The sequence below is a fragment of the Microcaecilia unicolor genome, chromosome 7 (genome assembly GCF_901765095.1).
Source record: "Microcaecilia unicolor chromosome 7, aMicUni1.1, whole genome shotgun sequence".
Taxonomy (NCBI): domain Eukaryota; kingdom Metazoa; phylum Chordata; class Amphibia; order Gymnophiona; family Siphonopidae; genus Microcaecilia; species Microcaecilia unicolor.
This window is the reverse complement of record NC_044037.1, coordinates 15,877,289-15,904,182: the sequence shown is the minus strand read 5'-3', so window position 1 is coordinate 15,904,182 and position 26,894 is coordinate 15,877,289. Positions and strand designations below refer to the sequence as shown.

Genomic DNA, 26,894 nt, shown 5'->3' with positions numbered 1-26,894 from the left:
AGAGAGCACTGAAAAACCATAGTGCCTCATGTCCAGCTAGCTCCATCTGCCTCTTCAGCATTCTCTATCTCCCCAGCAGGGTGGTTGCAGCTTGTTCAAGCTCCTTCAGAAAATCTGCCTGGGGTGGCTCCTGTGTTTTTGCCAGTTGTAGCAGGGGTGTTGTGGCTGATGGTGCCCACTTTAAAGGCAAATAGGTTAGCCCTTTCCCTGCCTTACCCGGCCCCCGATGTGGAAGTAGACAAATAGGCAAGCCCTGTTCCTGTCTTTGCCCACGCTGTGGATGCAGGCACATAGGTTCGCCCTTTCCCACGCTACTGATCCTCCGGAGTTGGAAATTTGCCTCTTTCGCTGTTGCCTCAAACTTTCCTCACAGCGTTAAAAAAAAAAAAAAAAAAAAGTCGCATCGCGCTTTGGTGCTGCGAACCCAGAAAAGAGGTTTTCTTCTGATTGTGCAGCGTGACTTGGAGCTCGGAGACTCGGTCTGGTGAGGTAAGAGCATTTTGTAGCTCCTCTGGGGAGGGCGCGTTCGGGACGATTTTGGCGCGAATCCGCCATTTTGAATTTCGGTGATGGCTGCTGAGAAAGTAAATTGCTGTTCCGTTTGTGGCAAGTGCAAATCTGCAGCGGGGCTCTGTAAGGCGTGCTTTTCAGACGGTAGAGCCGGCCCGAGCATGGCGGGCGATGTTCCTTCCCGCTCCGTAGAGCTGACAGCGGGCGCCATTTTGGAACAGCATGGCGCGACCCCTGCTGAGGTGGAGGGGTTTGAGCCTGGAGGGGCGCCTCGTGTAAAGGCTAATAAAAGAGCTGTTTTCCCCGGACTGGAACCGGGGAGGCCAGGGTGAGCCATTTTCCCCTGAATTTGTTTTATTGCTGCATAATGCATACATGTTAAAAAGAGCTCTTCCGCAGGGGTCCTCTGCGACCCTGCTTTCTGTATCCCTTCCAGTGGAGTCTGGCCTTGGATTACTGTCAGGCGCATTTTCCCCTGACAGATGGCCGCAAGACAAGCGCAGAAGGGTGGATTCCCCTTCAGAGAGTGGTGCACCCCCTTTTTCCTCCCCGTGGTTGGGATGTGAGGACTCTGAGGAGTCTGGCAGTCCTTCGTGGTCTGGAGAGCCAGAAGAAGGTGCAGGATTGCCACCGGATCCAGATGATCTTTCCGCGGTGAGGATTTTCCACCGGGATGAGCTGCCAGCACTTATTACTGATGCCTTGTAGGTCCTCTCTTTAGAAGACCCTGGGAGTACTGAGACCTCCTCCGGTAATCCGAGGATGGCAAGTACTAAGAAGCCTGCTCGAGGCTTTCCTTTGCATGACTCCATCCAAGAGCTTATCACGGCTCAATGGGCTGTCCCCGAGGGGCCTTTGAAAGTCGCCAGGGCTATGGGGCAATTATACCCTCTAAGTGAGGAGCATTTGGCACGCCTAGCAGTGCCTAAAGTGGATGCCTTAGTCACGGCTGTGACAAAGAAAACTACCCTCCCAGTGGAAGGAGGAGTTGCACTGAAGGACATGCAGGACCGTCCATCGCCTGGAGGCAGCTATGAAACGGTCCTTTGAAATTTCAGGCCTATCCTTACGGGCGTCTGCATGCAGCTGCTACGCTGCCCGAGCCTGCCTCGCTTGGTTACAACAGGCAGTGGAACAGCCCGGAGATGGAGTGGAGCCCCTTATGGAGGTGGCATCGCGGATGGAGTCGGCCTTATCATTTTTGGCTGACGCCCTTTATGATCTGGTCAGAGCTTCGGCTAAACAGATGGCTTTAGCGGTGGCGGCTCGCCGTCTTCTGTGGCTGTGGCATTGGGCAGCTGACATGGCCTCTTAGCAAAGGTTGGTGAAGTTGCCCTTTCAAGGCCTTCTCCTGTTTGGTGAGGAGTTAGAGAAAATTGTGAAAGGCCTGGGGGATGCCAAACCCCAGCGCTTACCCGAGGATAGGCCGCGGCCTTCTTCCAAGGGTCAGGCGGTTCTCTCCTCTTACAGACCTCGCTTCCATGAAGCTAGAAGGTACCGCCCGGGGCGTTCTGCTGGGTTCACTTTGCGTGGCCGTCAGCAGAGAAACTCCTTTCGCACGGACAAACGTTCCGCAGCAGCAGGCTCAAGACCTGGAGTTCAAGGGCTACCCTCTCAATGATGGTGCGCCGGCCCCCTCCTCAATTCCTGTTATAGGGGGACGACTTTCCCTCTTTCTCGAGGAGTGGGCCAAGATTACCTCAGATCAGTGGGTCTTGGACCTGATCAGAGAAGGCTACAGAATAGAATTCAATGCCCCGATAAGAGACGTGTTTGTGGAGTCCCGATGCGGTTCAGGCTTGTTTCACATTGGGGCGGTTTCCCCCATGCTTCCCGCTGAATGCGGCTCTGGCCGTTACGCCATTTACTTCGTGGTGCCACGAAAAGGAGGGTCTTTTCGGCCTATCCTAGATTTAAAACAAGTCAACAAGTCTCTGAACGTGTGGCATTTTCACATGGAAACCTTGCGCTCCGTCATAGCGGCGGTACAGCCAGGAGAGTTTCTCACGTCTCTGAACCTGAAAGAAGCTTACTTGCATGTACCAATTTGGCCCCCGCACCAGAGATTTCTGCGTTTTGCGGTGATGGGAATACATTTCCAGTTTCGGACCTTGCCTTTTGGCCTCGCCACAGCTCCCCGAACCTTTTCCAAGGTAATGGTGGTAGTAGTTGCTTTTCTTAGGCGAGAGGGTATCCGGGTTCACCCGTACCTAGACGACTGGCTCATCAGAGCAGACTCTACAGTAGAGAGTCATCAGGTTACAGCCAGAGTGGTCTCACTACTGCAATCTCTGGGCTGGGTCGTCAATATAGCCAAAAGTCACCTGACCCCCTCTCAATCTCTAGAATATTTGGGGGTCTGGTTCAACACAGCCTCGGGGATGGTCTTCCTACCCGTGCAAAGGCCGTGCAAGCTTCAGAACCAGGTCCATCTGCTCCTGAGGATGCCTTGCCCGCGAGCTTGGGATATAGTCCAGCTGTTGGGGTCGATGATGGCCACTTTGGAAGTGGTGCCTTGGGCGAGAGCGCACCTGAGACCTCTGCAATGCTCCCTGCTTCAACGGTGGTCTCCAATATCTCAGGATTATCAATGCAGACTCATGTGGCTCCCTGCAGCCCGGCTCAGTATGGAGTGGTGGCTCTCAGACAGCATGCTGCGGCGAGGAATGCCACTAGCACTCCCCGATTGGTGCCTGGTTGTAACAGATGACAGCCTGAAGGGCTGGGGTGCACATTGGCGAGGAAGGCATGCCCAGGGTCTTTGGACACCCGAGGAGTCGGAGTGGTCCATCAATCGCTTGGAGTTGAAAGCGATTTTCCAGGCTCTTCTGGCCTTTCAATTGACCCTGGAAGGACTGGCTGTCAGAGTTCTGTCGGATAACACGACAGCAGTGGCCTACATAAATCGCCAAGGAGGCACTCAGTGCATAGCACTAGCAGTGCAGGCCGCGCAGATTTGCCACTGGGCCGAGCTTCATCTGCAGTTTCTGTCAGCAGCTCATATTGCAGGTCAGAGCAATGTGAAGCCGATTGAGCAGGAATCAAATTGACCCAGCGGAATGGGAACTTGCATACGAATTATTCCTGCAGATATGTGCCAAATGGGGAAAGCCCGTAATGGATCTTATGGTGTCAAGCACAAATGCCAAAGTCCCGTGCTTCTACAGCAGACGGAGAGATCCTCGCTCGGCAGGGTTGGATGCCTTGACTCAACCCTGGCCTCAGGGCCTCCTGTATGTGTTCCCTTCATGGCCCTTGATAGGGCGAGTACTCCTGCGGATTCGGCTCTAAGGAGAGGTGGTTCTCATTGCCCCGGATTGGCCCAGGAGGCCGTGGTATGTGGATCTCCAGCGGATGCTGGTAGAGGATCCCCTGCCGTTACCTCTGGTACCGAACCTGTTGTCACAGGGCCCGGTGCCCATGGAGGACGCCTGCCGCTTTGGTCTTACGGCATGCCTATTGAGAGGGCGCAATTGAGAGACAAGGAATATTCCAGTAAAGTCATTTCCACTCTCCTACAGGCCCGCAAGCATTCCACTTCCGTGGCTTATGCCAGGATTTGATGCCAATTTGAGGCTTGGTGTGCTTCTAAAGCGATCACACCCATGCGGGCTTTTGTCTCGCCGATAAGTATAGGCCAAGCCTTTTTGTAAACCATTCTGCAAAAAGTCAAGTTTTTGCAGGATGGTTTACAAAAATGCTTGGCCTATAATTCCCTGCGTGTTCAAGTGGCAGCCTTAGCATGTTTTCGAGGGAAGGTCTCTGGCCTCTCTCTGGCTGCTTGCCCGGATGTGACACGGTTTCTTAGAGGGCTGCTTCGGCTCCGTCCTCCCGTATGGGCTACGTGTCCGCCCTGGAACCTGGGGTTAGTTTTAAAGGCCCTTCAGTGTTCGCCCTTCGAGCTGCTTAGGCGAGCTTCGGAGAAGGATGTGACCTTAAAGACAGTCTTTTTGGTGGCCGTGACATCGGCGAGACTGGTATCTGAGCTCCAGGCGCTGTCCTGTCGAGACCCATTTCTGCAATTCTCAGAGTCCGGAGTAATGGTACATATGGTGCCTTCCTTCATGCCTAAGGTGGTTTCAGCGTTTCACCTAAACTAGCCTATTTTCCTGCCCTCTTTTTCTAAAGAGGAGTTTCCAGATGCCTATGGGCAGTTGCACCTTCTGGATGTGCGAAAGGCTCTGTTGCAATATCTGCGCATGTCAAATGCCTTCAGGACCTCTGACCATCTTTCTGTTCTTTTGTCAGGTCTGCGCAGAGGGTCTCCAGCGTCTAAGGCCACTATAGCCCTTTGGCTCAAAGAAGCTGTCTTTTCAGCATATCTGCTATCTTGCCGGCCTCGGCCTGAAGCCTTTAAGGCACATTCCACAAGAGCGATTTCCTCTTCTCGGGCTGAAACTGGAGCACTCTCTCTTCAAGAGATATGTAGTGCAGCTACTTGGGCTTCTAAGCTCTCGTTTGCCCGACATTATAGGCTGGATGTGGCTGCCAGGAGAGACGCGCATTTTGGAGCACGAGTGCTGGCACGTGGTGTGGCTTGTTCCCACCCTATCTAGGGATTGCTTTGATACATCCCATACAACATGGATTCATCTGCTTGATGACAAGGAAGGGAAAATTAGGTTCTTACCTTGGTAATTTTCTTTCCTTTAGTCATAGCAGATGAATCCATGAGCCCTCCCTCAGTGGTTCATTATGCGATTCATGTTACTTTTATGTTCAGTTTTTCCTGTAAATATGTTCTCTCATTGGGAGAAGTTGGAAAACAGTCTTCAGGATTTATGGTCAGTTACAGGAGGATGAGTCCATTCCCTCCTTTGACTTATAGCTCCAGATTTGGGGCGTTCATCTGCTGTGAGGAAAGTTCATGTTATTATGCTTTGCGGTGTAACACTGCTTTGGAAGCTTCAAATACTGAAGAGGCAGATGGAGCTAGCTGGCCATGAGGCACTATGGTTTTTCAGTGCTCGCTATCTCCCTCTGTTGGTTGATGGACACAACCCACTCGTAATGGATTCATCTGCTATGACTAAAGGAAAGAAAATTACCAAGGTAAGAACCTAATTTTCCCTTCATTGTTGATTTAATCATGAATTGATAATGAATGTGACTATTGGGCAGACTGGATGGACCGTTCAGGTCTTTATCTTCTGTCACTTACTATGTCACTGTGTTTAAAGTCCTTCTTCTTGCATTTTTGGCTTTTCTTCAAAGCATTCTGCCTTATTTGTCATAGTTGACTGTTCCTTATTCCCCAGCTCAGGTTTTAAGGTCCCTGAATGATCACCATATGTTTTTTTGCCAGGACTCTGCCTATCAGAAATGGAGAGCACTCATCAAAATGCTTTCTTTTTTACTGCTCCATTGTTATGGCGCTCTGTGCCCTTATTTACGAAGTAAACTTTTGTTAAAAGTTTAAATCATCATTGAAAACTTATATTATCTTATTTGGTGTACAGCTCCAACCCGATCTGATTACCTCTGATGGTCTGTGTTATCTGTGGGATTGTTCTTTGGTGGGTGTGTTTCTTTCCTATTTTTATTGTAGTTCCTTTTCCTATTTTTAGTAGTATGTAAACCGAAATCTCAACCATCATCCAGACCAATGTCTCAGCCTGCCTCTCTGACATCGCTGCCTGGATGTCTCAACGACATCTGAAACTTTACATGGCCAAAACTGAGCTCATCTTTCCCCCTAAACCTGCCTCTCCTCTTCCCCCTTTCTCTATTTCGGTGGATGGCACTCTCAATCTCCCTGTCTCATCAGCTCGTAACCTTGGGGTCATCTTTGACTCCTCTTTCTCCTTTTCTGCTCACATTCAACTGATTGCCAAAACCTGTAGTTTCTTTCTTTATAACATCAGCAGAATCCGTCCCTTCATCTCTGAGCACTCTACCAAAACCCTTATCCACACTCTTATCACCTTTCGTTTTGATTATTGTAACCTACTTCTCACCGGACTCCCTCTTAGCCATCTCTCTCCTCTTTAATCAATCCAAAATTCTGCTGCGCGACTCATTTTCCGCCAAAGTCGCTATGCCCACATTAGCCCTCTCCTTAAGTCACTTCACTGGCTCACTATCTATTTCCGTATTCAATTCAAACTTCTCCTATTAACCTTTAAGTGCATTCACTCTGCCTCTCCCCAGTACCTCTCCACTCTTGTCTCCCCTTACGTTCCCTGTCGAGTACTCCGTTCTGTAGATAAATCTCTTATCCGTCCCTTTCTCCTTTACTGCTAGTTCAAGACTCCGTTCCTTTTATCTCGCTGCACATCACGCCTGGAATAGTGTTCCTGAGCCTGTACTTCTAGCCCTGTCTTTAGCCATTTTCAAGTCCAAACTCAAAACCCACCTCTTTACCAGTGCTTTTGACTCCTAACTCACTTACCCTGTCCTTTATCGTCACCTCTTTATTCCCTTACCCTTAATTGTTCTGTCTGTTTACCTGTCTTATCTAGATTGTAAGCTCTTTGAGCAGGGACTGTCTTCTGTGTATGGTGTACAGCGCTGCGTATGCCTTGTAGCGCTATAGAAATGATAAGTAGATAGATAGTATGTAAACTGCTTTGCCCTGCTAGACAGTTAAAAGTGGTATAGCAATTTTGGAATAAGTAAATAAAGCTGAACTTGAATTTTAATTCTTCATAGGTTCGTCCTCCTCTTCTTTGTCTGGTTCCTGAATAGAATTTGAATTTTATACATAAGGCATTTGTAAAACACTTTGTTTGAGCCATTGAAAAGGATGACTATAAAAGATGTCACTCTCAAAACATCTATTTTCATCAGTGTAGAATTTCAGATTTATAGGCATCATCATTTTCCGGTTCATGAAAGTGGGGGTAGCTATTAGGACAGTTCTGTCCTTTCTCCAATAGGTAGTATCTTCATTCCATTCAAATTAGGATATTCTTCATTCTGCAGGGAGGATTATAGTGATGAATTTGTGTCATAAGTACATAAGTAGTGCCATACTGGGAAAGACCAAAGGTCCATCTAGCCCAGCATCCTGTCACCGACAGTGGCCAATCCAGGTCAAGGGCACCTGGCACGCTCCCCAAACGTAAAAACATTCCAGACAAGTTATACCTAAAAATGCGGAATTTTTCCAAGTCCATTTAATAGCGGTCTATGGACTTGTCCTTTAGGAATCTATCTAACCCCTTTTTAAACTCCGTCAAGCTAACCGCCCGTACCACGTTCTCCGGCAACGAATTCCAGAGTCTAATTACACGTTGGGTGAAGAAAAATTTTCTCCGATTCGTTTTAAATTTACCACACTGTAGCTTCAACTCATGCCCTCTAGTCCTAGTATTTTTGGATAGCGTGAACAGTCGCTTCACATCCACCCGATCCATTCCACTCATTATTTTATACACTTCTATCATATCTCCCCTCAGCCGTCTCTTCTCCAAGCTGAAAAGCCCTAGCCTTCTCAGCCTCTCTTTGTAGGAAAGTCGTCCCATCCACACTATCATTTTCGTCGCCCTTCGCTGTACCTTTTCCAATTCTACTATATCTTTTTTGAGATACGGAGACCAGTACTGAACACAATACTCCAGGTGCGGTCGCACCATGGAGCGATACAACGGCATTATAACATCCGCACACCTGGACTCCATACCCTTCCTAATAACACCCAACATTCTATTCGCTTTCCTAGCCGCAGCAGCACACTGAGCAGAAGGTTTCAGCGTATCATCGACGACGACACCCAGATCCCTTTCTTGATCCGTCTTCATGTATTAGATGTTGGTGAGTCCTTTTCTTTTACCATGAAGAGACCGAGTTGTACAAATTGGATGGATTGTTGGTTCTGTTTAGAGGTCCAAGGACGAGAGATGTAGTCTCTACAATTTCTTAATGGATTTGGGAAATGTGTTCAGCTTATATTTTTAAAGAGAAGCAATCTCCTTTGAGGTTAAGAGCTCATTCTACCAGAGGGTTAACAACATCTTGGGTGGAGTTCTATGTGGTGGCTCCAGCTGATACTTGCAGAGTAGTTATGTGATAGTTTCTTCTTACATTTGCTAAACACTGATTGTATGTGGGTATGTGAGTGGAAGCCTCTTTTGGGGTGGAAGTCTTTTGAGTAGGGATTTCTTTTTCTCATCTTGACGACGACAACAACATAAAAATGATAATCATGTGTGATATAAATGTCTTACCTTTAGTCCTACTAGAACAGTAGAGAGTCTTACCTATCTGCTGGATTGTCAGTTTTTGGCTAAGGCTTGTTTGTAGTTTTTTAATTGTTTTCATACAATGTTATTTTATTGTTTATTTTTTTAAATTTTATTTCATGCAGTTAGTTTTTTGTCAATCAAGTCTCAATTGTTTTATAATCTGAAATACTGGGTATCTGTGGGTGCACAGTGCCCAAATAGGGTAGGTTACACAACTTTTGTTCTCTGTCTCCATCTGCTGGTTGACAGATGCAAATCCATAGGTTATGGACTGGTTTGATATAATTTTATCTTTGTGCTTGTCAGAGATGAGCTTGATTTAGTACGGGTGCTGACTTGCTTTTTATTCAGATATGGGTTTTGTTTGGGCCACCTCTAGGAAACCTTCATTTGTTACCAAATATGTTGAATCCGAGGATGAAGAAATGTTGGATGAAGTTCTTCATGAAGATGTGTCAAATGAAAACTCTGAAAATGACGTTGATGTGAATTGTTTACCTAAAGGTAATTTTTTTTTTAAATATAATGATATTACTTTTTTTTTGGCTTGACATTAATTCTATAAATAGGTACACCTTTGCTCCTCTAAGCATTTAGGGAGTAATATTATAAAGTACTTTGTGTAAAGCATGTTTTATACACAGAAAATGGCTCTTATAAAATTGTGTGGGTGTGTTTATCTGTACAAATTTGTGTGTCTGTAAGAGTATATGTACTTTTATGAGGTCTTTGAGTAGATGGAGTTGTGATATGTATGTACTTTACATGATGCGTACGTACATGCACACATTTATATCTGACTCGGAGCAGGAGCAAATTTATATGAGAGCATTTGCTTGCTGTTGGATTATTGTAGGAACTTAAAAAAAAAATAGTCATGTGTTTTGTTGCTTTAGTAAAACAGGTGCAATTTTTGAAATTTTTATAGGTGCTTTGCTATAAATTTAGGTCCAAAAAAAAAAGGGCAGATGATCTGCAAAATCCAATGTGGTAAAAGCTAGAGATTGACATGGGGATGGGGAGCTGTGGTAAAAAGAAAAAAAAAATTGGCCCGTTTACTGCGGGTATGGGAGCAAAACCTTTTACTGCCCCGTGGAAATGGTAAAAAGCTTTGCTCCCATGGTAAAAAAAAAAAAAAGCTGCAGGTGATCTCCACAGGCCTGCCCCGGGGCTTTCTCTCTGCCCGGTCCTGCCATCTGACATAACTTCCTGTTTAGCGAAAACAGGAAGTTGCATCTTGTGACCAGTCAGAAGAGACTGGGAAGGGGAAGTCAAGTTTTTTTTTTCTTTTTCTTTTGTAATATCTTTTCCATTGCGTCCCCAGATCAATCCAGAGACCTGTGGGTTATGTCCCTCCACTAGCAGGTTAGGTAGAACATGAAGTTCGCCCCTAGAGGGCATGTGCATCCAGCCTAACTTCAGTATTCTCTCTATCTAGCAGGTGAAGAGACATATTGTGCAGCTCTGCAGTGATTTGGCTCCTATCCTGTTCCCTCGGGGGTTGTTGAGTTTATATTGGGGTTGAGGTGCTTTGGACACGTTGGGGTTACACCTGGTGGTGCCAGGTCCCTACCCGTCTCCCCCACCAGCCTGTCTGCTTCCTCAGGGAGTTCTGTCGGTGTTTCTCTCCTGCCTCTTGGGAAGAAAAAAAAAGATACAGAACGGAGATCCCTAAAATTAAAGCAGCGATTCCTGGCTCCAGACTTCAGAGGTGCGTGAGCGCTAGGCGGGGAAGCAGGCTTTGGCCCGATGTTGGCGTCAGAAACCGTCAAGAGGTGTTCACGCTGTGGTGCGCGTAAGACGGCATCTGGGGCATGTGAGAGCTGTGTCGGGGCCTTGGGCAAGCCCTGGCCGGAACAGGCAGACCGCTCTGTGGGGGGGGGGGGGGGGGGAGAGCGGCGGAGTAGACCGATTCCTGCATGGCGGGAAAGCTGTTGTTGCTGGCAGCGCGTGGGTTGGCCGCCGCCATTTTCTCCCCTTCTGCTCCTCAGCCGCAGGTAAGCGTGGCAGTGGGATTGCAGATCTCAGTTGTTTCTGCCTCGGAACGCGGAGTCTTGGAATCTCCTCTCTCGGGGGCACCACATACAGCGGTGTTTTCTCCGGAATTTGTGCTCCTTATGCACAAGGCTTTTTTATTGAAAGCAGCGGGGGGAGGTGAGATGGACACCATTTTGGATAGCCAGCATGGCTCTTCTACTGATTTCTCTCATGCAGCCCCTAAACGGGCCCGTTTTGAGTGTTTTGGCCCAGGAGCTGAGGGGTCGGGACAGTCTGACTGTGATGAAGCTCAGTTGTCAGGGGATTCCCTACAAGAGACCCTGGAAGACTGGGAAATGCCAGCGGGAGAGGGTAATGACCCTATGCGGCAAGGCTTTTTCGTAGGGAGGAGCTTCCATCTTTTATTATAAAGGCGATGGAGATATTAAATATATCTGCCCCGAACCCCGGGCTCAGTCGGGAGGTGCACCCTCTATTATGTCGGGCACTAGGACTCCGTCCCGAGCTTTTCATATTCATGAGGCCATGCAGGTGCTCATTAAGGCACAGTGGGATTCGCCAGAGGCCAGCCTTAGGGTCGCGCGGGCCGTGGCCAAACTCGGTCCCTTACGGCAGGAGGATTTGGACTCCTTGCATTTGTCGACTGTAGATTCGTTAATTACTGCTGTGACAAAGAAAACAAACTTTACCGGTGGAGGGCGGCACCGCCTTCCGAGATCCGCAGGATCGAAGACTTGAAGCTTCGGTGAAGGCATCATTTGAGGTGGCTGCATTGTCATTACAGGCCTCAATTTGCAGATTTTATGCGGCAAGAGCTTGTCTGTCCTGGGTTCAGCAGGCGGCGTTTACTGAAGACCTGGTTGAATGCCTCCCGGCGTTGGAGTGGGTTTGGCTTACCTGGCAGATGTCCTTTATGACATTCTCCGAGCTTCAGCTAAGGAAGTTTCGTTGGCTGTATCGGCCCATAGATTGATTTGGCTGAAGCACTGGGCTGTAGATGTGGCATCTAAGTCCCGTTTGGCGCAGTTGCCTTTTAAGGGGCGGCTCTTCTTTGGGGAGGAACTTGCTCAGATTGTTAAGGAATTAGGAGATTCCAAGGGTCGTTTGCCAGAGGACAGAGGTAAGTCCCAGGCGAAGACCTTCAGGCCTCACTTTAAGGAGGCCAAACATTATAGGCCTGGTAGATCGGGGGGGGGGGGGGGTTCAAGGCCCCATTTTCAGCAGAGACCACAGCCCTTTCGGCCGGACTGCCGTCAGCCTATCGCAGCCTCTCGCAATCAGCAGGGCAGCAGAGGTACCCAATGATGGGGCCCTGGTCCATTCCTTTCTGGCAATAGGGGGACGGCTGTCTCAGTTTGGGAAGGAGTGGGCCTGGGTAACTGCGGATGAATGGGTGCTGGACATCCTTTGAGACGGCTACAAGTTGGAGTTCGCCCGTTCACTGTCATTCAGCTTTCTGGAGTCTCCTTGTAAGTCTCCGCTAAAGAGAGCAGCGGTACGGGATACTCTGTCGGAATTATTGCGCTTAGAGGCAGTAGTTCCTGTACCTTCGGCCAAAATCGGCCAGGGTTGCTACTCTTTTTACTTTGTCGTGCTAAAGAAGGGAGGAACGTTTCGGCCAGTTCTAGATCTCAGGGTGGTCAACAGAGCCCTCAGAGTGAGGCATTTCAGGATGGAAACTTTGCGCTCTGTTGTGGCAGCTGTGCAACTGGGAGACCTTCTGACAGCTCTCGATGTAAAGGAGGCATGCTTACACATTCCCATTGGCCGCCTCATCAGCGCTTCCTGCACTTTGCGGTTCTGGGACAGCATTTTCAGTTCCAAGCCATGCCTTTTGGTCTGGCCATGGCGCCTCGCACCTTCTCCAAGGTAATCGTGGTAGTGGCAGCTTTCTTGCGAGCAAGAGGGGTGCAAGGAGTGGAGGAGTGGCCTAGTGGTTAGGGTGGTGGACTTTGGTCCTGGGGAACTGAGGAACTGAGTTCAATTCCCACTTCAGGCACAGGTAACTCCTTGTGACTCTGGGCAAGTCACTTAACCCTCCATTGCCCCATGTAAGCCGCATTGAGCCTGCCATGAGTAGGAAAGTGCAGGGTACAAATGTAGTTAAAAAAAAAAAAAAAAAAAAAAAAAAAAGTTCACCCGTATCTCGACGACTGGCTCATTCGTGCGCCGTCTCAGGAGGAGTGTGCCCGGGCTATGCAGTCGGTCATGAATCTTCTGCGTTCGTTGGGCTGGGTGATCAACATTCAGAAATGTCACCTAGTGCCGACCCAGACTTTGGAGTATCTCGGCGTTCGGTTCGATACCGCTCAGGGCAGAGTTTTTCTCATGGAACCACGAAGGTTGAAGCTGCTGCGGCAGATTTCCTCATTCCTACAAGTAGCGTCTCCGAAGGCGTGGGACTGTGTTCAGGTGCTAGGGTCGATGGCAGCGATGCTGAACGTGGTCCCTTGGGCCAGGAGTCATATGCGTTAGTTGCAGTGGTCCCTACTCAGCCGTTGATCCCCGTTGTTGGAGGATTATGTGGTTCGGATCCCGTGGGAGGTTTGGGCTTGTTTTGCCATGCGCTGGTGGCTCCAGCCAGAGAATCTTCTTTGCGGCATGTCTTCGCCACTCCGGAATGGCAGGTAACCATAATGGATGCCAGTCGGCTGGGGGGCTCATTGCCTGGGTCATTCGACGCAGGGTGTGTGGAGTCCGTCGGAGGCTCGCTTATCAGTCTTCTTGAATTGCGGGCGATTCGGCTGACGCTGCAAGCCTTCGAGACATTAGTGCTGAACCAGTCAGTACGTGTTCTCTGCGACAATGCGACAGCGGTAGCTTATGTCAATCGCCAAGGGGGCACTTGGAGTGCTCAGTTGTCAATGGAGGCTCTTTCCCTCTGCCGCTGGGCGGAGAAGCGTCTCTTTCTTTAGTCCACAGCTCACATTGCGGGAGTTCTGAATTTGCAAGCGGATTTCCTAAGCCAGAACCGGTTGGATGCGGGGGAGTGGAAGCTCTCTCAAGTAGCATTCGACCGGATCACGGCCCGTTGGGGGATGCCGGCCCGGTTTTCCAATGCCAAGGTGCCCGTTTTTTCACAGGGGCAGAGAATTCGGGTCCGAAGGAATAGACGCGCTGTTGCAAAGGTGGCCGCATGATCTCCTGTATGTCTTCCCTCCATGGTCCATGATTGGTCGGGTGGTTGGCAGGATCGCGCGACGTCCAGGAGTTAGCCATTCTGGTGACTCCGGATTGGCCCAGGCGTCCTTGGTATGCGGATTTAGTGCGTCTGTTGATAGACGAACCATTGAGGCTGTCGAACATTCCCGATCTTCTGGTTCAGGGTCCAGTGATCATGCAGGATCCCATCTAGACAGTTGCATGGAGACAGAAATCTTACCCATCCCTGCCCGTCCCTGCTGGAATCTTACCCGTCCCCACCCATCCCCATCCATCCCCGCAAAAATTTAACCCATTCCAACCCGTCCCCGCAAGAATTTAACCCATCCGCACCCATCCCCGCAAGAATGGTACATAAAAGGAAATTCCAATCAGCTCCCTCAGTCTCTCTCTGGATTTGAGCCACAGCACTATAGGCAAGGAAGGGAATGGGAGTTGAAACTTGGCTCTGGTGTGCACATATAAGATTTGTCTCTAAATTACTGGCACTGTGTGCTGAGAGGTCACCATATACGTGCGCCAGTAGGTCAGGTGACATCCGATGCTCATGCCTGTATCAGAGCTGAGGTCTGCGCATCAGCCCGGGAGCAAAGAGGATTAATTGTAACATAGTAAGTGACAGCAAATAAAGACCTGAACGGTCCATCCAGTCTGCCCCAATAGTCACACTCATTATCAATTCATGATTAAATCAACGAGTGTGATATTATATACCTGATTATGGTCTTTCTTTTGTGTTTCTGGAACATAGACCATAGAAGTCTATCTGGCCCTATCCCTATGTTCCAACTGGTGGAGTTGTCTTTGAAGCCCACTCCAGTCTATTTGTCTTCTCATTTGTGGGACACAGACCATACAAATCTGTCCAGCACTGTCCTTTTTATAACTTCTATTTTCTAATTAGAGATCCTCTGTGTTCATCCCACGCCTTTTTGAATTCCATCATCATTTGTCTCTACCACCTCCTTAATGGAAGACTTTCCACATTTGTGCTGTTAAGCAAGGAGGAGGAAGAGGAGGAGACAGCATTCAAAGAACTTGGTGCTCGGTAGATGAGAGGCTGGTGCAGGTGCAGCTTACACTTACACGGGAACCCCACACAAACTGCTTCCATCCCCGCGGGAACCCCACAGGAACTGCTTCCGTCCCCGCAGGAACCCCGTAGAACTGCTTCCGTCCCTGCGGGAATCCTGCGGGTTCTGCGGGATTCCAGCAAACCCCTTTCCCGTGCAGTTCTCTAATCCCATCCCATTTGCTCTTACGGCTTGGCTATTGAGAGGTCGCGACTCAGACGCAAAGGATATTCTGAGTCGGTGATTAGAACAATGTTGCAGGCGCTCAAGCGATCTACAGCATATGCTAGGGTCTGGCGAACCTTTGTACCTTGGTGTTCGTAGTCAGGCATCTCGCCGGCCCCTCTCATGACTATTCTAGCCTTTTTGCAGGAGGGGTTTGAGAAGGCGCTGTCATTAAACTCTCTTAAGGTACAAGTGGCGGCGTTGGCCTATTTTAGAGGCCACTTAGGTGGTCATTCGTTGGCCTCTCATCCGGATGTAGTTCGTTTTCTTTGAGGCGTTAGCCATGTTAGACCGCCTCGAGTGCCGGTGGTGCCGGAATGGAATCTTAACCTAGTACTGCGGGCATTTCAGCTGGCTCCGTTTGAGCCAATCTGTAAAACGTCGTTGAAGATGGTGTTTTTGGTGGTAATGGCTTCAGCCAGAAGGGTATCGGAACTTCAAGCTCTGTCATGCAGGGACCCATTTCTGCGTTTTTCGGAAGCAGAGGGTCTCGATTCGTACGGTGCCATCTTTTCTACCGAAAGTGATCTTATTTTCACGTCAACCAAGAAGTGAATTTGCTGGCCTTCAAGCGGGAAGATTACCCGGAAGATTTTCGTCAGTTGCGGTGTTTGGATGTAAAAAGGGCCCTAATGGCCTATTTGGAAGTGACTAATTCCTTCCGGAAGTCCGATCATCTGTTTGTCCTGTTTGCGGGACACAAAAAAGGAGATATGGCTTCTAAAGCTACAATCGCTCACTGGCTTCGGGAGGCGATAGCTTACCTTTCCATGGGGAATCCTTTTCAGATTCGAGCGCATTCGACTAGGGCTCAGGTGGCGTCATTTGCGGAGTACCGGCTTGTACCGTTGGAGGACATTTGTAAAGCGGCTACTTGGGTGTCGATTCATACTTTTTCTAAACATTACCGGCTAGATGTCGCTGCGCGTCGGGATGCGCTTTTTGGCGCTTCTGTTTTGGCTTCCGGGAGAGTTCGATCCCACCCTTCTTGAGGATTGCTTTGGTACATCCCACAAGTCTCTGGATTGATCTGGGGATGCAATGGAAGGTAAAATTAGTTCTTACCTGATAATTTTCTTTCCAATAGTCCCATCAGATCAATCCAGAGGCCCTCCCTGGGGTTCATGTTAGCTGATTCTGTTTGATGTATATATGGAAGGTTTTGGTATGGTTGCTGTTGCTTCTGTTCATGTTCTTCTGTTAGTCTGGAAGTTTTGGTTTAAACAAGTTATTAGAAAACAATTGTTACTGTGGAGCAGCTTGGAGGATTTCCTTCAGATTATATGCTGCTTTCAAGAGGCAGGAGAGTGAACTATTGTTCAAATGATTTCTTACTGCTTTGGTATCATATACTGAAGATAGACTGGCTGCACATACTACTACTTATCATTTCTAAAGCGCTACTAGAGGTACGCAGCACTGTACACTTGAACATGAAGAGACAGTTCCTGCTCGACAGAGCTTACAGTCTAATTAGGACAGACAAACAGGACAAATAAGCGATAAAGGAATATTAAAGTGAGGATGCTAAGGGTTATGAATAAGTGAATAAGGGTTAGGAGTTAAAAGTTGCATCAAAAAAGGTGGGCTTTTAGCTTAGATTTGAAGACTGCCACAGATGGAGCTTGACGTACTGGCTCAGGAAGTCTATTCCAGGCATATGGAGCAACAAGATAAAAGGAACGGAGTCTGGAGTTAGCAGTGTAGGAGAAGGGTGCAGATAAGAGAGATTTACCCAGTGAACGGAGTTCCTGGGGAGGAATGAAGGGAGAGATGAGAGTGGAGAGATACTGAGGAGCTGAAGAGTGAATGCACTTATAGGTCAATAAGAGGAGTTTGAACTGTATGCGGAAACGGATAGGAAGCCAGTGAAGTGACTTGAAGAGAGGGCTTATGTGAGCATAACGACACTGGCGGAATATTAGTCGTGCAGCAGACTTTTGAACAAATTGAAGAGGAGAGAGATGGCTAAGTGGGAGACCTGTGAGAAGCAAGTTGCAATAGTCTAAGCGAAAGTTGATGAGAGTGTGGATGAAGGTTCTGGTAGTGTGCTCAGAAAGGAAAGGGCGAATTTTGGTGATATTATAGAGAAAGAAACGACAGGTTTTAGCAGTCTGCTGAATAATTGCAGAGAAGGAGAGGGAGGAGTCGAAGATGACCCCAAGGTTACGAGCTGATGAGACAGGAAGGATGAGATTGTTATCCACAGAAATAGAGAATGGGGGAGGAGGAGAGGTTGGTTTAGGGGGAAAGATGAGAAGCTCAGTCTTGGTCATGTTTAGTTTCAGATGGCGCTGAGACATCCAGGCAGCCATGTCAGACAGGCAGGCTGAGACTTTGGCCTGGATTTCGGCTGAGAGTTCTGGTGTGGAGAGGTAGATCTGGGAGTCATCAGCGTAAAGATGATATTGAAAACCATGGGATGAGATCAGAGTACTAAGGGAAGAAGTATAGATGGAGAAAAGAAGAGGTCCCAGGATGGATCCCTGAGGTACATCAGCTGATAGTGGGATAGAAGTAGAGGAGGATCCACTAGAGTATACACTAAAGGTACACTGGGAGAGATAAGAAGAAAACCAAGAAAGAACAGAGCTCTGAAATCCAAGTGAGGACAGTGTATCAAGGAGTAGGCTGTGATCAACAGTGTCAAAAGCAGCAGATAGATCGAGAAGGATGAGGATAGAATAGAGACCTTTGGATCTGGCCAGGAACAGATCATGGGCGACTTTAGCAAGCGCTGTTTCAGTTGAATGAAGGGGGGCGAAAGCCAGATTGAAGTGGATCAAGAATAGCTTGAGATGAAAGAAAGTCAAGGCAACGGCGGTGAGCAGCACGTTCAAGTATCTTGGATAGGAAAGGGAGGAGGGAGATGGGGTGATAGTTGGAAGGACAGGTAGGGTCCAATGAAGGATTTTTAAGGAGTGGTGTGACTATGGCATGTTTGAAGGCACCAGGAACAGTCGCAGTGGACAGTGAAAGATTAAGGATATGACAGATAAAAGGGATGACAGTAGGAGGTAGTGTTAAGTAGATGGGTGGGAATAGGATCAGAGGAACAGGTAGTTAGTTTTGAGGAGGAAAGAAGATGTGTAGTTTCCTCTTCAGTGATTTTAGAAAAGAAGGCAGGGTTTGGAGGGTTGAGAGAATGGACTAAGGGAAGGAGAGTTGGAGGTGACCTGGTTGAGAATTCAAGTTTAATCTTGTGAACCTTATCATGGCTGGTGAAGAGCACCTCGGAGGACAGTGCTTGGGAGGCCATGCTGCTGGAACTATTAGGGTTCGTGATCAATTACCCCAAGTCCCATCTCACTCCGGTTCAGAAATTGGAGTTCAGTGGAGCATTGCTCGACATGACAATGATTCGAGACTATCTTTCCGAGGCGCGGGCAGACAACCTAGTGTCCAGGGTTTGAGTGTCAAAGCAAGTCACAGCTCGGCAGATGTTGAGATTTTTGGGGCACATTGCCTCCACAGTTCATGTTATGCACATGGCACGTCTGCACATGAGATCTACTCAAGGGACTCTAGCTTCCCAGTAGTGTCAAGCCACGGGGAATCTGGAAGATATCATCTGTGTGTCCCCCGACTTTGTGCAGTCCCTTCAATGGTGGACAATTCGATCCAATTTGACCATGGGACGCCCATTCCAGATTCCTCAGCCTCAGCAATTGCTAACGACGGATGCATCTCTCCTGGGGTGGGGGGCTCATGTAGATGGGCTTCACACTTAGGGAGCCTGGTCCCCCCAGCAAACAGGTCTTCAGATCAACCTCCTGGAGCTTTGAGCGATCTGGAACTCTCTAAAGGTCTTCAGAGATCGGCTGTCCAACCAACTTACGTTAATTCAAACAGACAATCAGGTTGTGATGTACTACACCAACAAGCAGGGAGGCACCGGATCTCGCCCTCTGTGTCAGGAAGCCGTACAGATGTGGCTTTGGGCACGCCATCATGGCATGTTTCTCCAAGCCACTGATCTGGCAGGAGTGAACAACAGTCTGGCTGACAGACTAAGCAGGGTAATGCAAACTCACGAGTGGTTGCTAAATATGGGCGTGACCCGCGAGATCTTCCGAGCGTGGAACACCCCCTCGGTGGAACTCTTTGCCACTAAACTCAACCACAAGGTCCCTCAATTCTGTTCCAGACTTCAGGCCCATGACAGACTAGCATCAGATGCCTTTCTCCTACATTGGTGAACAGACCTTCAATATGCGTATCCTCCCATACCTCTGATAGGGAAGAATTTTTTGAAACTCAAGCAAGACCATGGAACCATGATCCTGATTGCACCTTACTGGCCGCGTCTGATCTTGTTTCCTCTTCTTCTGGAATTGTCCTCCGAGGAACTGTGGAGATTGGAGTGATTCCTGACTCTCATCTCTCAGAATGAGGGATCACTTCTTCATCCCAACCTCCGGTCTCTGGCTCTCACGGCCTGGATTTGAGAGCCTAGAATTTGCTTCCTTGGTTTTTTTGGAGGGTGTCTCCCGAGTCTTTCTTGCTTCCAGGACAGATTCCACAAAGAGGTGTTATTCTTTTAAATGGAGGAGGTTTGCCGTCTGGTGTGACAGCAAGGCCGTAGATCCCGTTTCTTGTCCTACTAACCCTGCTTGAATTCCTTCTACACTTGTCAGAGTCTGGTCTAGTATCATCAGCGTGTAGAAGATAAGCCTATCTCTGGACAGCCTTTAGTTGTTTGCTAAACCCCCATCAGTGTCATGGTATCTCAACGTCGTTCTCACCCAGCTGATGAAAGCTCCTTCTGAGCCACTGAATGCCTGCCATCTGAAGTGCTTGACCTGGAAGGTCATTTTCTTGGTGGCTGTTATTTCAGCTCATAGGGTCAGTGAGCTTCAGGCCCTAGTAGTGGATGCACCTTATACTAAGTTTCATCACAACAGAGTAGTCCTCCACACGCACCCTAAGTTCCTGCCGAAGGTGGTTTCGGAATTCCATCTGAACTAGTCGATTGTCTTGCCAACATTTTTTCCCCATCCTCATGCCCATCCTGGCGAAAGCAGCTTGCACTCCGTGGACTGCAAGAGAGCATTGGCCTTTTACGTGGAGCGGACGAAGCCCTTCAGACAGTCTGCCCAGTTGTTTGTTTCTTTAGATCCGAACAGGAGGGGAGTCGCCATCGGAAAACGCACAATCTCCAGTTGGTTAGCAGATTGCATTTCCTTCTCTTTTGTTTAAGCTGGGCTTACTCTGGAGGGCCATGTCATGGTTCATAATGTCAGAGCCATGGCTGCGTCGGTGGCTCACTTAGTCAGCCTCCTTTGAAGAGATTTGCAAAGCAGCAACCTGGTCTTCAGTCCACACATTCACATCACACTACTGCCTTGAGCAGGATACCCGACACAACAGTCGGTTTGGGCAGTCGGTGCTGCAGAATCTGTTTGGGGTTTAGAATCCAACTCCACCCCCCTAGGCCTGTTTTATTCTGTTCCAGTCTGCACTTTCTGCTAGTCTGTATATAGTTTCAGGTTTTGTCCGCACCGTTGTGAGGCCCAGTTGATACCTGTTTATTGTTTTGATTGAGCCTGGATTCTAGGGATACCCCAATTGTGAGGATTATTCAGCTCGCTTGTCCTCAGAGAAAGCGAGGATACTTATCTATAGCAGGTATTCTCAGAGGGCAGCAGGCTGATAATCCTCACAAACCTGCCCATTTCCCCTTGGAGTTGTCTTCTCTATCCTTCTTTTACTCGTGACTGAACTGAGGAGTGCGGCCGCGTGGTAGGGCACTCGGCGCATGGGCTGTCAGACGCACAGCGCACTACAAGGCTCAAGCAAACTTTTTTGCTATTTTAAATGCTGCTTCCTGGGCTGTTGCAGATCTCCAACCCAATATACGGATTATCAGCCTGCTGTTCTTGGAGAATACCTGCTACAGGTAAGTATCTTCGCTTTCCCTTCCCAGCTGCGTGTGCTAGCTGTGTCCGTGGTAAGAACGTTCTTCCTTTGTTTGGATTTCCCTATTAACCCTTTACCTGCCGTATCTGTTTCTTCTGAGCTCTGCTCCTTGTCTGTCCTGTATGCTTAAAAACAGTTTCTCTCTATAGTCTGCTTTAACCCTTTATTTACTGTGTATGCTGTTTGGCTTTTGTGAGCACTGCTTCTCTTTTGACCTGTATACCCAGAAGCAGTCTCTCTGTGGCCTGCTTTAACTCTTTACCTGGTGTATCTGTTTAGCACTGAACCTTGTCTGTCCTTTGTGCTTAGAAGCAGTCTCTTTCTATAGTCTGCTTTAATCCTTTATTTACTGTCTGTTGTTTGGCTCTTGGGAGCACTGCTCCTCTTCTGACCTGTGTACCCAGAAGCATTCTCTCTCTATAGTCTGCTTTATCCCTTTATCTGCTGTGTCTGTTGCTTGGCTCATGTGAACTCTGCTCCTCATCTGACTTGTGTATCTAGAGACAGTCTCTGTTTGTAGTCTTCTTTAACCCTTTAGCTGCTATATCTGTGTATTGGGTCTGGCGACCTTTCGTTGGTGTCTGAGTGTGGCGCTGTTTGCGCAGCCCATGTACCAGTCCCTGTCGGGACTTGTCTGTGTTCTTTTCCTTTCCTTTGTTCCAATTGGGTTCCAGTTTGGCCTTGCAGCTTGTATGCTTAGACTCTGTACATGTGGAGTTCCAGTTCGGCCTTGCGGCCCATATGAGTGGTCTTTTTCCCTTTCTGGTGGTGCTCGATGGTCTCCCTGAGTGTGCTGGACTTTGTAGCCATTGTTATTGTATAGCGTGACTGGGTCTGCTCTAGGCCTTTGCCTATGCCCAAGGGCTCACAATCAATCTAACAAAAGAGAGCCTACTGCAACGCCTCTAGAATCTGGTGTATTATATATGTCTCGTAAGAGCGGGTCTAGTGTAAAGTACGAAAAGCAGTGGGGATAACGAACACCCCTGCCTTGGGCCCCGTTGGATTGGAAAGCATTCATTGACAAGTAGCTTTGCAGTAGGGGAGGCGTATAGTGCCATTATCATTGACACAAATCTGCCTTCTATTCCATATTTACGCAAAGTAGCAAAGATGAAATCCCAAATCGATCGAATGACTTCTTGTCGTTGAAACTGATTAATAGGGGAGGGTGAGGCATTCCATGCTTGTTGTGCTATGTAGAAGTGATGGTAACACCTAGGCCAATTTATTGGCCATTATTTTAGCCAGCATTTTAAACTTATGGTTCATTAAGGCAATTGGTGTATAGATTTCCGGGATCATGGGATCTGTCCCGGATTTCGGGAGGAGTATAATCTGACCCAGGTTGAGCGTCGATAGTATGGCTTCTGCATCTACCATGCCATTAAACATCCTAACAAGGGGTGTTACCACTTCCTATCCAGCAATCTGTAGAATTCCACTTGGAATCTGTCTATTCTGGGAGCCTTCATCAGTGGGCCTTGCTTAATTACAAACAATTACTTTGTCCAGTTGAATAGGATGATTCAATAAAGACGCATCTGATATGTACAGGGCAAATTTATAACATCAAGTTAAGAGATGTGAAGGTAGCAGCAGTGCAGCATAAAGTTGCTTATAATACATAGAAAAGGTGTTGCTGATTTCATATTCATTTGTAACCTGTTTTCCCTGCTTCATCTCTTAAGTGTCAAAGCTCGACCTGGACCTCCTCTCTTTGAGATTAATCTAGTTAAGAGTCTGGCACTCTTGTTGAAAATTTTATATTTTATGTTTAAATATTTTTGTTGGTCAACACAGAAGAATAAGAAATGCAACAATCAAACAAGCACATGTCTAGATAAACTCCCCCCCCCCCCCCCCCCCCCCCCACTCAACTGAAAGGAAGGTATCTCCGACTGGAAAGGGACAAAATAAGAAGTCTTGAATTCAACAGTCTACTATGGACCGCATGGGGCAAAGAGATCCAAAAAGATTCCCAGACCAGATTTTGAGTCCAGGTCAGAAACAAAATGGCGCTCCATCAGAAGCAACTGTATCATATATGTTTGCCAGTGAGCCTAAACAGACATCTCAGATGACAACCAGTAGAACAAGATAGTCTCTTTCAGAGCTTGTGGCAAAAATCTCTTGTAATCTTGAGGTGCTGGTGGAATAAATTGAAAAACTGAAACTAGTAGTTTAGGCTTAAGCAAACAGGCACACTCTCACAGCCATGAAATCTTGCTCAATAGTTGTCTCCAAAGAGTTGCACCTTCGGACAGTGCCAAAACATATGGCCCAAAGAGGCATTGGAAGTCGTACAATTCGGGCAGTAGGAAGATCAAGTCATACTAGCTCTGTGTGCTCGCCAAGGCATAATAAACAAGCACATATTTATCTTATGAGTCTCCCACAGAGCCATGCTCTTAATCCAAGTAGGGCAGTCCTCATACATTTTTCCAGACTTGCGCCCTGTAGAACCACATCAGGATCCTGTGTCCACTTGTTTGCCAGGGCCTCATAGCCAAATTCACAGATATGGTCTCCTAGAAATGCACGAGGAAAGCACAAAGGAACTGAGTGTTGAGAATCCAAACTGAATGCCTCAACCAAGGCATTCTGCACAGGCAAACCCAAGTGCAGCTTCCAGTAATGAAAGGATGTGATGCTAGAGTTGAAATTAGGCAAAAACCTCTTTGGGGAGACCAAATTCCTCACATAAAACATCCAAAGGTGATATGCTACCATCATCCATAAGGACATGATACAGACATGATACCGATATGATGCCTTTGGCAGTCAAAATTTGAATGGTTTTCTTGGAGAAAAAAAGCTATTGCCACAGATAGGCAAGAATGGTGGCGTCTGTGCAGATATCCCAAGAAGGGAGCAAACCCAGCACCAAGTGGAGTGAACTGGCTTATGCACAAAAATAGGCAGCCAGATTTTTGTCTAGGTCTTTCAATATAGTGTGCAAGAGTATTGAGAAGCATCACAAAACCAGTCATTAATATTGTGTAAGTAAGTATTTGAGTGGCCAGAATTCGAGACAAAATCTTAATGTCTACATTCATGAGAGATTTAGGACAGCGATCTGTAATTGGGGAAGCATTGTTTTCCCACCCAGGACAGTAAAGCTTCTTTATGTCCCACTAGTCAGGACTAGTCTTGCAGTAAGATAATGAAGGATTCATTATTTCTTCCTGATAATTTCCTTTCATTGACTCCTCCTAGACTAGTCCAGTTCTCAGGCAGAGATATTGGGATAATTATTGTTGTTCACACAACATAGTTGATGGATCCTCTCTGTCAAAGGGGAGCTCTTGCGGACCTCATTGAAAGGGTGGTGGAAAGGGGGAAGAATGTGGCATTGATGACTCATCCTTGTAGAGTTTCCTGTCCTGTATTTCAATTTGAGAGTGGAATGCTTGGGCAAGTGCTTTGTTGTTGCAGCTTTGAGTTTAGGTTGGGCAAAAGCATCCTGAATTGAATAAGAACTGCACCAATCTATAATAGTGTTCTCTGTCTCCATCTGTTGGTTGAAGAGCACAACCTGCTATTTGTGACTAGAAACAAAATTTTCAGGTAAGAAATAATTTATCCTTCATAACTAAACTCAATGCATTTAGCACTAGAATCATAAAACCTGAAACAGTACAATTGAAAATGCATCTCACATCCATAAATACTACGTCATGCTTTTGTTGTAGACTTCTTTTAAATATGAACCAGGTATTGGATTTTTGTATTGTTTATCTTGGTGAACTGCCTTTTTTTTTTTAACTGAAACTTTCTCAATTTTCAAACACTCTGGCAACCAGCAGATAAGTAATCCACATTGTAGAACCATAGACAACACACCACCCCAGCCTCCTCCCAAACACTGTTAAACCCATTTCCATTTTGCGTCCAAACTCTCTCTCCCCCCCCCCCTCCCCAACCATTGCCCTGCCAATTCAACACTGGCCTTCTAGAATTCCAAGTTGTTCTCATTTTGTTCACCCCACCTCTGTCTAGCAGTCATATTTACACAGAAATATTGAAGCCACTTCTGGTGCTGTTTCTGATTTTCTGAACCTTATTGATATTTCTTGGAGAGTTGTTTCACTTCTTTGTTAAGTCATGCAATGGTGCAGCAATACTGCCTGGGAAAGAACTTCATTCTTGGTATGTGTTGATTCCAAAATGTTTAAAATGTCTGAAAGTTCGTTGAAAGGTATTGTTATATAACTACACCTGTGTGTTTGGTGGAAATTTGGCACTCCATAGGGAGAATAAACTTCAACATGCTTCTGCACCAACTGTTCTACATGTCCATTTCAATGATCCAAGAGTTTTGATAGACCTGTAAAATTCTTAATATTTACCCAGTTATTTCCTATCTGAAAAATATCATCTTCCTGAGTGCTCTCTGTGCTCCTCCTATGTCTTTTCTTTTTAAAGGCAAAGGGAAAGAATGTTTGTTACTTTAAAAAACTGTTTTCCTCTCAGAAGGAGAGACTCCTTTTTCTGAGCTCTGGACTTGAAAGGTAAAAAAAAGTCTGGTTTTCAGAGCATCCACAATGAGTATCCATGAGAGATTGAATATATCCGGTCTAAGTCAGTCATATTTTTGAGGGCTTTTTATATTACTTTGAGAACTCATGCTTCAGTCTCTTAGGGAAGTATTTCAAGACATCCCAGTTTTCATTCCATTGTGTTAGAAGTCTTGTTTTAAACCAAATGGATTTAGAATAAATTTACCAAGCAGGAATACTAGTTAATAGCAGAAGCAGTGCGTAAGAGAGTTTTTTTTTTTTTATGGCAGATTTGCATACCTCCTAAATGGTGTTTTCTTTTTGAAATTAAATCAATTCAGGTACAGTGGTGGTGCAACCAGAACCAGTGCTGAATGAAGATAAAGATGATTTTAAAGGTCCTGAATTTAGAAGTAGAACAAAACTTAAGGTTGAAACTCCCAAGAAACGTGCAGGTAAAAAAAAAACCCCTTTAAAATATTCTCATCTTACATTGTGCTGATTTTTTTCAAATAGATTTTCAAATTATCTCAATTATGACAGTGATAATTTACAAATTATCTTGAATCTAGCAGATTGCATGATAGACTGACCAAAACAGGTTTTTCTCAGTTTCGGCGGAAACTCAAAGCTTTTGGATGAAACAAAGTGCAATCGAAGCTGAAACCGAAAACTCTGGTTGTGTGAATATGAACCAATGAGGGCCACTGGGAATTGTTACAGATTGCTGTCTGCATCACTCTGTTAAACCCACAGTATCCAAGCTAGAATATACTTTAAATAATGAAAGAACCTATTTTACCTCCAAGCAAAATAGCCTCTACACACATTGACTGCAGCTAATGAAACGGAAACTAAAAGCCATAGTGCTTTTACAGTGGCTGACTTTGTGCCACATTCAGTATGACAGTTTGCCATAACTCCACAGAGAGGCTAATTCCTAAGGAGCTTATCATCCCAAATTTACAAACGTAAATTCCTTCTAAAATTTTGTATCAAAAGCATTTCTTTGGAGCACTCTATGTACCGTATAAACTATTGTGCAACATCATACCTGCAGTACTTGCAATCATAGTACAAAAAAAAAAATTCAGAGTAGCCCCCCCCTCCCCCAAGGAGTACCTTACTGTCGAGCCAGGATTGCTCCTGCCCCAGCTACTCAGCTAGCCGACCAGGAATTGTAAGATGGGCTCAGGGGGACCTGTGGGTGGGGGAAGGAGGGAGACAAATGGGACAAAGAACAAATGGTTGGCTTCCACAGAAAACGCATGGCTGAAAATATGGCTGAAAATTAAGAGGATAGAAGTGACACAACAAGT

At 46.9% G+C, this 26,894-nt stretch overlaps 1 protein-coding gene across 3 annotated transcripts in view; it reads left to right on the top strand.

Moving 5' to 3' along the window:
- ATRX (ATRX chromatin remodeler) overlaps window positions 1-26,894 on the top strand; it is a 453,401-nt gene that overhangs the window by 65,083 nt on the left and 361,424 nt on the right. For all 3 annotated transcript variants that reach the window (XM_030208839.1, XM_030208838.1, XM_030208840.1), the window contains exons 5-6: window positions 9,076-9,200; window positions 25,917-26,030. In XM_030208839.1, the coding sequence (XP_030064699.1) occupies window positions 9,076-9,200; window positions 25,917-26,030 (239 nt within the window). The remainder of the gene's footprint in view (window positions 1-9,075; window positions 9,201-25,916; window positions 26,031-26,894) is intronic.